General features: G+C 36.3%; 2 protein-coding genes across 2 annotated transcripts; both read left to right on the top strand.

The window, feature by feature from the left end:
* Positions 1 to 1,997: 1,997 nt before the first annotated feature.
* On the top strand, positions 1,998 to 2,367 carry KRTAP25-1 (keratin associated protein 25-1). The gene has a single exon (XM_003319031.4). It carries the CDS (start codon positions 2,022 to 2,024, stop codon positions 2,328 to 2,330), a length of 309 nt encoding a protein of 102 aa, XP_003319079.3. The 5' UTR covers positions 1,998 to 2,021; the 3' UTR covers positions 2,331 to 2,367.
* A 6,186-nt stretch (positions 2,368 to 8,553) lies between these two features.
* On the top strand, positions 8,554 to 10,190 carry KRTAP24-1 (keratin associated protein 24-1). The gene has a single exon (XM_003319030.3). It carries the CDS (start codon positions 8,572 to 8,574, stop codon positions 9,334 to 9,336), a length of 765 nt encoding a protein of 254 aa, XP_003319078.2. The 5' UTR covers positions 8,554 to 8,571; the 3' UTR covers positions 9,337 to 10,190.
* The last annotated feature ends 1,956 nt before the right edge of the window (positions 10,191 to 12,146 follow it).

Below are 12,146 nucleotides of genomic sequence, written 5' to 3'. Positions count from 1 at the left end.
CAGACAGATTCTCAAACTTATCTCAATCCTTGATGATTCCAATCTCTTCTGTTCCTTTTTATCCCTAACAGTCCTCTTTTACATTGATGTGATCTGAGGCTTTCTTTAACAAGAATGTAGCAATCGACTGTGAAAATTCCTCATGTGAAACGTCAAACATTTTTTCTTTCACTGTCTGAAACAAAAAATGTGAAATTCAGAGGAAGAACCTTATACTACATCTGTACCAAATGTCATGTTTATGTAAACAAATGTCAAAATATATCATAAGTGTGTTTTCTCTGTCTGTCTCTGTTTTCTTCATTTGTGCATGTTTGCATGGGTGATGAGATATCTGCAGTTTTCTGAATGCTCCGTAAAAGCTTCCAATTAAAATGTTATTTCAATATCTTTTCCTCAAAATTAAAATAATAATCAGTCTTCCAGAATCTTCAATGAACAATGCAGGAACAACAGGACTATTGTACAATAGGAAAGTATTCAACAGAAGGATCATCAATGATACGCTAAGATGCCAAGTGGCTACTTGGAATCTTTAGTGTCCTCTGCTCATGAACAACTCCGTCACCGCTGATAAGTGAGAAGATGATTGAGAATGGAATTTATTGGTTTGGGAAGACAAGAGACTCCAGGAAATAGATGCCTGTAAACGTTAACTTGCCTCTTTGGGGAAGAATCAAAAATATTGTTGTTCCTTCCATAGTATTCAAGTAAGCAGGCTTCGGACATCTTTTTTATGTAATATTATAGTTTTGCATAATCCTTGTTTAGCTCATTGCATGAAGACCAAATTGGTCCTCCTGAAAAATTGCTTCAGATGAAGACATCCATTAATTCTGGAAAGCTAGTACACAAGCTGATGACTATTGATATCATGTTTATCCTCTTATTTGAAGACCACAGGTACATGTAAGACATTTGCACTAGTATAAAAGCACGTATGTCATCAATGTTACCATGTAAAAATATTATATGTCTTTTCTCAAGTGTTTAGAAATCAAACACAACTTTTAAGTATGAAAAATATTAAGTTGTCAAAGCTGAGCTCTTTAAAATGTACCCTAACATGCTTATATAAAATTGACTATCAAGACAATATACAGATAGCAACATCACATAATTAGATTCTCAGCTAAGTATGAAAAACAGCGAATAGCATGAAATATTTTGTCTGGAAAATCCAAGAAACTTTGATATATGGAAACTATTTTAGGACATCAACACCTCCTCTAAGCATTGCAACATTGTATCTCTTCTTCCAGGATGAGGACTATACCTTCCTAACTGTGGGGTTCCTTGTAGATAATGAATAGGATAAACATCCATTCAAATGGACTCCTTTTAATTAAGCATTATTTAGGAGTGGAAGCAGAAGCAAAGCAGATAAAATACACAAGTGATTACATCACATACATTCTCAAACCTGATAAACAGGAGAAGGATTACAACTGTAGATATATAGAAGATTAAAACCAAAATTATTTTATGGATGGGAAGAAAGTTATCTTCATAGGCAACACAACACTAAGTTCATGAGATATTATGATGCAAATTAATCTAAAATATGGGGAGGCAGAGAGTCTGAGTATATAGCTATCAAGGTATAGAAGCAACCTGGTCTAGTTTGATGTAGACTTAGATAAGCTATTCTTTGTTACTTATCCGAATGAAAGCCTTACTTCAGACTCTATCATGTCAGCCAGCATCTGCTATTATGGAAACTACAACTTCTGCTGTCTTGGGAGTTACTGCCATGTTCTTGTCACCTCATCCACTGCACTCTGGCCTACTTGTGTAAACTGGGACCATGCTCTGTGCTTGTCCAACCAACGCTGAATTTGACTTCTAGAAAACTCCCCAGAGACATGTGGTAAACCTTCCAGCTACCATTCATCCAGTTGTGTGCATGCAATTTATGAAATTTCTTGCTGCTTTCTACTACTTACTGTGTCTCCAGACCTTGCCACTCAACTAGCTGTTTTTCTATCAATCCTTATTTCTCAAGTTCCTGCCAATCCTCAATGCATAACAGATCTCAAGGCTATTTTTTCAGTAGTTGCCACCCCCAAAACCACGTCTCTTATGGCTGTCAATCACCGAGCTTTATTTTTTGTCGCTGTCAACCACTGAATTTTGTGTCCAGGACCTGCTATCCTTTGAGCTATTTCTCCTATGGTAATCAACCTATAGGTTCTATATCCAACAGCTTCAGATCCCTGAATTATGTGTCTCATAGTTTCCAACCTATTTCCTTCATGCACAGCAGTTTCCAACCAGCTTGTTCTGATTTTGTGGGTTGGCAATCTCCATTTCTTAGAAGAACATGCTGAATTGTCATTTCAGTGTCTTGCCCTGACAGCGTTTTACAGAAATTTTATCTTTAGGTTGAAGATTTGTTCTTAGGCTGATGGACCATTGTCTTTATAGTTCAGGTGCTGTTTTAACCTGTACCATTTTACTTGATCAAATTCTAAGAGATTGTAATTGTTTCTTCACTAGAAAATTTTCACTGCCAGTGATTCTTGATTTCTATGCCAATAATATGTCCTTGAATAGGAAGACAAGTTTTCATGGTTATTTATAAGTAAATTGTCTTCAAATTATATAGAAAAGGGTATCTTTTGGTTCTTCATTATCTTCAATGAAGTTAAGGACTGTTAGTTTCTCTAAACAAATATAATGAAAAGAAAGAAAATAAAGAGTATCTGAAAAACGCAGGCAAGATAGATCCTTTCAAGAATCTGATTGCATGTGTCCTACTACTTAAACATTAAATATGCATCTGTATTTTCTAACAGTTAAAAAGAGAATTATTTAGCCCGAATAGACTACATTTTGCCTTAGCAACCAACAACTTCAAAATTCCAGATGCTTAAAATTGGAATGGTCTACTTATCACCCCTACTACACATTCATTGTTTCAGCTCCCAAATTATTCTCATTCTGGGACCCAGGCATAGAGGATCTTCAGTATCAGGAATAATGCCAGTAGAGGCAGAGAGAAAATAGTAAGGAAAATTAATTGCTCGTCAGCACTGAATATGTCTTCTAAATTACCATTGAACAGAACAAGTTACAATGCCCAGCCTGCCCCACAAGATTAAGCACAAAGGGGTTACATAAATTTTAGTTCTGTACAATGGACAGCACAATATTTTTTCCTCTTGAATGAAACTTAAGTCCTCCCCCCTTCCCTCCCATGGATCCTTGCATAGAGAAAATTGTTATTACTTTGAACTTGTTTCTCTCTTATATGTATGTAACTAATTAATTCAGTTATTCCACCTACTCACTGGGAACTTGTTCTTCTTACAAGCAACTGCTCATATTCCAATAACTATTCCACCATATTGATCATCTTCAATGTACCGGGCATACCACTACATGATCAATAATCTTCCAATGCAAGTATGAAAAGATACTATCATCCCCATTGTTGCAGATAAGAAAATTCAAATAGGTCAAGAAACTTGCCAGAAGACCCACATAAGTTATAGTTCGAAGACTTTTCGTTGTCTTTCATATTATCTCTATTTTTATTTATTCAGGTTTTGACTAATCTAGAAGCCACTTGGAAGTTATCAATTACTTGGTGACCATAATCTTCAATTCTAGAATGACAAATCTAAACTTCAAATAAAAGTATTTCCTCTCTGCCACAGCCCCTCCCAGCCTTTCTCTCTAGGTGGACTAACTTTAATGGCGTGTACCTTTATGGAGTATGCCCTCTCTGGGATCCTTATTTCCCACATAAATGGTGGTAAATGCCTTCAACTTATTCAATTCCTCCAAATTTAATTTCTAAGATCAACATATAGTTTATACACATCATAGCAAGTTACCTAGCCTAAAACAGCCTATTCTGGCATGTTCTTTCCTTCCTTTTTCCTTCCTTCCTTTCTTCCTTCTTTCCTCTCTCTTTCCTTCCATTTTTCCTCCCTCCCTCCTTCCTTCTTCCTCTCCCTTCCTTCTTCCCTCCCTCCATCCCTTCCTTTCTTGCGTCCTTCCTTCTTTATTTTTTCTTTCTTCTTGCTTTTGATGTACACATACAAAATGCAGTAAGTTTTAGATGAGATCCAATGACAATAAAAAATAATAATACTAACAAATATTATAGGCTGATGATAATGATAAAGGTTAACATCAAAACATCAGCTACACAAAACTATATTTCCTATGCTGTGCTTGACCAACTCTCACACCCACCTATTGAGCAAATACTACTATTAGTAGTATTTATTTAATTTAATAAATACAGCCACCTATGGAGCAAATACTACTATTAATTCTCACAGCTACCTATTTAATTCTCATAGCCACCTGTGGAGCAAATACTACTATTAGCTTTATTTTGAAGAGGTGGAAATTAAGTTACAGAAACACATGGTAGTCAAACTGAGCATCAGAAACAGGATTAGAATCCAGGGAATTTGAGCATTGAGCCTTTATTGCTAGCAATACATATACGGCTTCCAGGAACTAGCTAATGATATATGACACTGAAGGATTTGAGTTATACAAGAGGAGTCATTAGTAGCCTGTTGTCAAGCAAGTCATTTTTCTTAACTACACAAGGTAGAATTGCTCATTTTTAGCATTTACTTTTAAAGGACACAATGATTATTGTAGGACTATGTGTTTACAACATCAAAGTAAATTGCGAATAATATTTTTTAGTCTAATTGGTGACTGGAATTCCCTAAAGTGGAGCATTAGAAAATTAGAAAGAAAAGATTTAATTTGCATCTACTATGTCCATTGCACTTTTCTAGGTATTTTCATATTTATTATCTCATTGCATCTGCAGGAAAGTCCTGCAAAGTACATGCTATTAGCTCCAGTTTTATTTAAGATACTGATGTACTGAGAGAGAACAATTTTCCAAGGTACATGCTAATAAATACATTTAAATGGTAGTCAGCAAGACAGTAATGCCTAACTCAGTAGGGCACAGTCCTGACAGTTCCACTTAAAAATGTTTAACTTTTACTACAGTTGTATTTCATTACATGTATACCATGTTTCCCTGAATTTAAGCATGAAAATTCCTCTTTCCACCCATTTGTGCTATCATTTTTTAAAGGCTTTACCTTCATTTATTTCTGTTTCTTAAAATTTTTTATATTTCTCATCTGTTCTTCAGCTTCTTAAACCACTAACGATCTATTAAGCCAACAATGTAAATGCTGCATTACATTTACAGCAATATAAATGCTACTTGTAAACAGCAAGTAACCAATATTTTAGGTTACCAATGCTAAATGTAAGAATCATTTTGACTCAATATTTGCAATTCAATTGTTATTTAAGTATGGATTCACAAACATTTTGCTTTTTCAGTCATAAGATCAGTTTTGCCTAATTTAACACCATCTTGGCAAGTGGAAAAATACATTACTGCATATATAGTAGCAAAAGGGAATATAAAATTTTGTTTGACCTAAAAGACTAGAAAAGTGTCCTCTGTTACTTTTTTTAAGGGCCATTTACTGGAAAATTTAGCTTTATTTGATCTTCTGTTTACCCTAAAGGATTTTTAACCTATGGATAAAACTGGGAAAGAGTTCCATAACTCTTTTTTAATGAGGGAAGGAGTCTGCTGGCTCATTAGATACAGGAAGTTTGTTGCGTATTCCACAGACAGTATTGGTATCTCTCTGAATTATCTGATAGCTAGGAAGCTCATTCCTTACATCTTAAACTTTCCCTGAATACAGAGTGCAAACTTCTCAAACTACATAAGGACTATCTATTATATTTTCCTATACTTTTCTGGCATAGTGTATTTATTTCTTGTGACAGCTGTAACAACTTACCACAAACTCAATGGAAAGGCATAAAACAACGAAAGTGTATTTTCTTACAGTTCTAGAGGCTAATAGTCCAAAATCTGCTTCACTGACCCAAAGTGAAGTTATCAACAGTGCTGAGTCCTCCTGGAATCCCCAGGGAGAAATCCATTCCCTACGTTTTTTGGATTATAACGATTGCTGACATTCCTTAGCTTGTGGCCACATCATTCCAAACTCTGTTTCCATCCTCATATTGTCTGGAAATTACATCAGGCCCACCCAGATAATCCACTTCAAGATCCTTAATTTAGTCACACCTGCACAGTCCCTTTTTGCCATGTCACGTAGCATTCACAGATTTCCCAGTACTAGAAAGTGAGCCTCTTAGGTAGGTGCATTATTCAGCCTTCCGCACACAACAAATACTAATAACAGGGGAATTAATGGAAGAAAACAGTATTTTAGGAGTTAAGTGAAAACAGAGAAATGCATATGCCTCTCCAAAGCCTTCAGACCACAATGCCACTCAAGCGACAATGGTCTTTATTTTCTACTCAAGCCTGCCATCGCTATGAACCTGATATTTGCTATATTTCTGATGCGGTGTGCTCCATCTCTTTCAAAGGTTGAGATTAGAGTAGGAGACAATTCTGCAGAGGTATCATGTACAGAAAATGATGGTGTGAATGGGATGGGGTGTTGTTTCTATAGGTGTGTGATATTCTGCGTAAGGAAGGAGAGGAAACACAAAAGCAAATGAGAGGAAGCGAGCTAGGGTTCCTTTCTCAAATCTCATTGTTTATTTGTTTAGAATATTATCATAGCAAAATCAATTTAAATATGTTGTAATGGCTCATGCTTTGAATATTGGTCATGCCATATGATGTTCCACATTATTTTTTAGACTTACACCTGTGTGAATCAAATTAATTCAAAATACCTCACTATTTAATTTTAAGATGGAAGGGAAGAATGTGAGCTTTACAGTAACTAACTTAACTCATTCTGTGTTTGTTAATGGTGTTAGCCCTCAAACCTGCTTCAAGGATGCCTAAGAAAAAAAGGCTAGAGGCAACAATGATACAATAGAGAAATGTAGAAATAAAGCTTCATCAACCTGTGGCTTTTCTGTGTATCACCGGGGCTCAGTAACTTAGCGGAAAGTTGGCCGTCAACTAACTGCCCATGTATCTTCTTTCCTATTTTGCCTGCCTCAGGACTAACATTTTCCTCACAAAATCCCAAGGCTCTCTATAGCCAAACAATTTGCTGGAAATACGGTTTCATGATTGTGGCCTTTGTCACCTGAGAGAAACTGCAGAAGGCAGCAAAACATGTTTAATACAGAATTGCTTATTGTCAACTTACAGAATACTGAGAAAAGCACTGAGAAAATGGAGATTTTTTTAAAAAAAGAGAATATCTGTAGGTTTAAATTGCTGTGCATTTGAAAAATCTAACTGAAAAGTAACCGAAAACAGTGAGAGAAATGTCATAGTTTGCTATAAAGAGAGTTAATTTAAAAAACTATCCCTATAGCTGATTCTACCTGAAGAAGACTGTTCTATTCTCTGTCTGAACTCTTCACAGTTAATAAATGCATTGCTGTTTCCAATTCAATAGAGGCTGGAATTATAAATTATAATTTTATATTTTGAAGAACAAAATTTCAATTCTTCAGTTTAAATTAAAATCTTTAAAAAAATTCTTTAGCCTTCACCCTGAGTAGTAAAAAGTGCTATTTAATATATACAGTGCTTGTAAGAACTATACAGTTTATTCAGATAAAACTTTTAAACAGTTATTTCCTTTCATTGACATAAACTAAAAATAACTGCATTTTTCAACACAGGAGTAAAATAAAGTGTAGGTGCTAAAGAAAGCAAATAAAGAATAAGAGAACTTATTTGGGGAAAAACGGGGAAAATGTTTACATCTGACAGCAATTGGGGTTTACAGCAGGCAATGGAACACGTGATATGTAATCTTAGTCAATTAGGAAGGTATCATCTTGCAAAGCTGGGTTTATTTGATAGTGCATATTGCCGACACTCTTTAAGAAGGGATTTAACAGAAGTCTTGGTTGCTTAGCAACAAATGCCCCCTGGGAACAAGTTCATTTTTAGCCAGGTGTTGGTCACCAAGTTTCCCAAGTATTGCTGTGAGTCTTACCTATGAACTTCTCCTAATACATTACATGAGAAGCCGTTACCAGTATATGGCCCTGCACAGGTAAGAGTATAGCACATATTTGGAAAACTGATTCTTGAAAGGTCAATGCCTGCTTTTGAGTAACCATATTGAGACAGACAAACTACTTGACTTATTTCAGAGTATATGATTAAGTCCTTCAGTGTTTTCCAGTAGTTAACAGCGTGGAAAAATACAGGTTACTTGCTTTACTTGAGTCCTTGTGAACCTTTAAATAACCATGTTGCAGAAGCCCATAGACCCATGAACTCTTGTTAACCTCTGATTGACAGGTGAGAGTTTGCCTATTAACATGAAAATCACTATTTGCTGAAGGTATGGTCTACAGATGATGAGTGATGGGTGATGGTCAAAGTGGTGATTATGGATACTTTGAAGAATTAAAATAAACTTATTTTTACACGTGTGAAAACATTAGCCTCTGTGGCTAACCAACACACTAATGAGATGTTGCTGTGTTATTGCCCCAAGCAGACAGAAGGAAGAGTCTGGAGAGGCTTTTGACAATCACCAGGGAAGGTATAAAACGTTCTTAGGCCACAGCCACACTGCACAGCGACCACTGAGCATGCCTGCAGCCTCCATGTCTACTATAGGCTATCCTGGGGTCTGCAGTACCACATCATACAGAACTCACTGTTATATCCCAGTGACCTCTTCTGTTACTCTTAGCTCCAGTGATTTAAGCCCTACCTTTGGACACTGCTTACCCAGTAGCTACCAAGGAAATCTCTGGCTCCTGGATTACTGCCAAGAATCCTACAGTGAAGCACCAACCTGCAAATCTCCCAGCTGTGAGTCCAAGACCTGCAGTACCACTGGTTGTGACCAGTCAAACTCCTCTGTGCCCTGCAACTCCCCATCAGCAGGCCAAGTCTTCAGTGTCTGTGAAACTACCAACGTCAGCCCCAGCCCCAGCTGCAGCCCAAGCACTCAGACCAATGGGTATGTATGCAATTGCCACATACCCATTCGAAATGCTTCCAAAGCCTGCCAAACCCTCTGCAACGGTTCCAACTGCTTTGGACAACTTAACTGCTTACCCAAGAGTTTCCAAACTCTAAACCACTGCAGATTGAGTACTTTGGGGTATAAAAGCTACCAAAATCCTTGCTTCATACCCAGCTACATCTCACCATTATGTTATATTTCCAACAGTTGCCAACCCCAAAGCTATTTAATGAGAAATTATCACTATTCAAGCTACAGGCCTACGAGCTGCCGACGACTGAGCTATTTATCTAGAAGCTTCAGATCTCTGAGCTGTATACCCAGTACCTTTCCACCTCTGAGGTATTTGTGCAGTGGTAGCAGACCTCTGAAATGCTATTGACCAACTTCCAGAATTTATAGCAGCTGGAAATTGCCCAATGGGGAAGATTCTACTAAGTACTAGAATGTCTAATTTTCTGCTGAATCTCTTTATTCAGCCTAAGAATCTTGTTACATTAAGTTCAAATATAACTCCCAGGTTTATTAACCACAGCCAGTATCACCTGCTAGCTTTTCTTTTTTCTGTTGTTCTGTTATTGCTCTTTGTACTAAAAGCTGACCCTGAAGGTAACATCATTACTTCTGAGATTTATTACAATGGACTTACCGAAGAGACTCCATTTGAAATACAACCATCACCGGCTTTCTTACTTTGGCTGTCACTGTCACTTCTCTGACAGTGTGATTATCACCTACCTTTCCTGATGAAATGGGGCCTCCATGGTTTGACTGCAGATTCCAGCATGCAAGTTCATTCGGATGGCTTTGATTGTCATTAATATTTTTGTCAACTACCTAACTAGCACCTTGCTAATAAGCCGACAGATAACACTATCTTGAGCATAATAAGTTGAACTATTTCATCCTTTTCTTACTGACTGATTGTAAGAACAGGCAAATAGCAATGGTGACGAGCTCAAAAATAGAAGACTTCAGCAAATCTCTTCCAGAGAAGCCATAAAACAAGATTCACTGGTACTCAGCTTTTGTTCTCCATGCCTAAGAAAAAGCCTCAGAATTAGCTAAAGCATGAAAATTGTTTGTTGAAAGAAGAACAAATACTGTTAGAGACCCTTTACAATTATGTGTAATCTGCGTTTAGGATTCTCCTATCATCTTGCCTTACTGATTTATTGCATTCTGACTCTGGAAAATGTCCTAGTTCTTAGTTAATAAACAAATTTCTGTCTGGAAGTAATGGCTTTCCTTATGCTTTATTTCACATTTACTAAAATTTCATCCATATTCTGGGCAATATACATAGCATTGTCAAAATGCTGCTTTCCTGCCATTTAGTTTAGAGTCTAAATTAAAGATACAAAGAAGGGGCCAGATGTGGTGGCTCATGCCTGTAATCCAAGCACTTTGGGAGGCCAAGGCAGGTGTATGACCTAAGTTCAGGAGTTCGAGACCAGCCTGACCAACATGGTGAAACCCCGTCTCTACTAAATACACAAAAAAAATTAGCCGGGCGTGGTGGTATATGCCTGTAATCCCAGCTACTTGGGAAGCCGAGGAGGTAGAATCTCTTGAACCCGGGAGGCGGAGGTTGCAGTGAGTCGAGATTGTGCCACTGCACCGCAGCCTGGGTTACAAGAGTGAAACTCAGTCTCAAAAAAAAAAAAAAAAAAAAAGTAGAATATGGAATCACAAGCTTCTGACTTGTTTTTTTCTGTTTTTAACATGTTATATTTATCTCACCTAGAATGTCTACATTAATATTGATATACAGAAATTTGGAAACATAAAATAAATCAATTTAATAAAGAGTACATAGAGTATTAAACATATGTTTATTTCTCAGCACAGTATGTGTATTTATTGGTTTTGTAGATAAGGTTTCAGCAGTTAAATAAATTTAATATTGAACCTCCTAGAAGTCATTTAACCTCTGTAAGTTATTACCCAAAAAATGAAAATAAAATCATCTATTTGAGTGGTGAAAACAACATGATAAATACCCGAAGCATTTTTGTAAATAAAAAGCAAATCATATTTAAAGAAAAATAAAACGATCCCCAGTGATGGGTGTAACTGAAGTCTGGAAAGATGGGGAAGAAACCCCAATATCAAGAGTCAATGTTTAAAATTAAAACTCATGAAGCATATAAATAGAGCTAATATCTCATTCATTCCTTCAGTAGGACTACTGTGTGTACAAAGGGCTTTAGAAGAAATATTAATGCACTGTTTCTGCTTGAATGAGGCTGGGAATAATCAAGTTAGTCCTGTGTGAGTTCGTTCAATTTTCAGAGAATTCTATTTGCTGAAAATTTCTTCTTCGTATTGAGAAAAATACTGTATAGTTGCCCTTAGCAATGATCTATTGACCATATAGGACCACTTCAATTCCTTTAACCTAGGATAGGTGTTCAAGTATTTGGAAATAATTACTGTGTGTCCCAGATGAGCATTCAGTTGTTCAAACTAAACATACATTTTTTTCTCTTTACAAAAGTTAATGGTAAACCTATTCTTTGAGACACTGAGTAGGACTCTTTGGGGATATCAAGATTTATAGATCCTGTTCTCAAGAACTATTTGGAAGAATAATATACTGAAACAAGCATAATACTGTCTTGACTAGTTTAAGTACAATATAAAAACTTCAGGAGAAGAAAAGAAAATCACCTTTTTTTTTTTTTGCAAGACTCTCTGGCAAGCAAGAAGATTGCTCCTAACCTGAAGAACAAGAGAACACTCAGGGGAAGAAACGGCATGGAAGTGACATCTGAATGGTGAGGTAACTAGGGTATGAGTACTCAATGGAAAAAAATGTGTGAGGTGACAGGCAAATTTGAAAAGAGGTGTAGTTAAATTTAAGTAGAAAAAAGAAAGCCTAAAATAAAAAAGGGAAAATATAAGACATTACCTTAAAGACCTTAGATAGGAAAGATTTTTTCCAAGTAAGTACAAACAAACAAATAAACAATACTTGTAAAATAAAAGATTAGCAAATATGGCTACATCAAAATGAAAAGCTCCTGGTAATATGAGATATCACGAAGAAATTAAAAATAAAGCAAGAGCATGTGTAAGGATGGGGGGATGATAATGCCTACCAGAACGCCATGTACTTTCCACTCAATGTTTCTGTAAATATTAACCCTACAGAAATAGTCTATTAACGAAAAAATCAACCTAGCAACA

Source organism: Pan troglodytes, chromosome 22 (assembly GCF_028858775.2).
Source record: "Pan troglodytes isolate AG18354 chromosome 22, NHGRI_mPanTro3-v2.0_pri, whole genome shotgun sequence".
Taxonomy (NCBI): Eukaryota; Metazoa; Chordata; class Mammalia; order Primates; family Hominidae; genus Pan; species Pan troglodytes.
The sequence above is the reverse complement of the archived record's forward strand: the minus strand, read 5'-3'. Positions and strand labels throughout refer to the sequence as shown.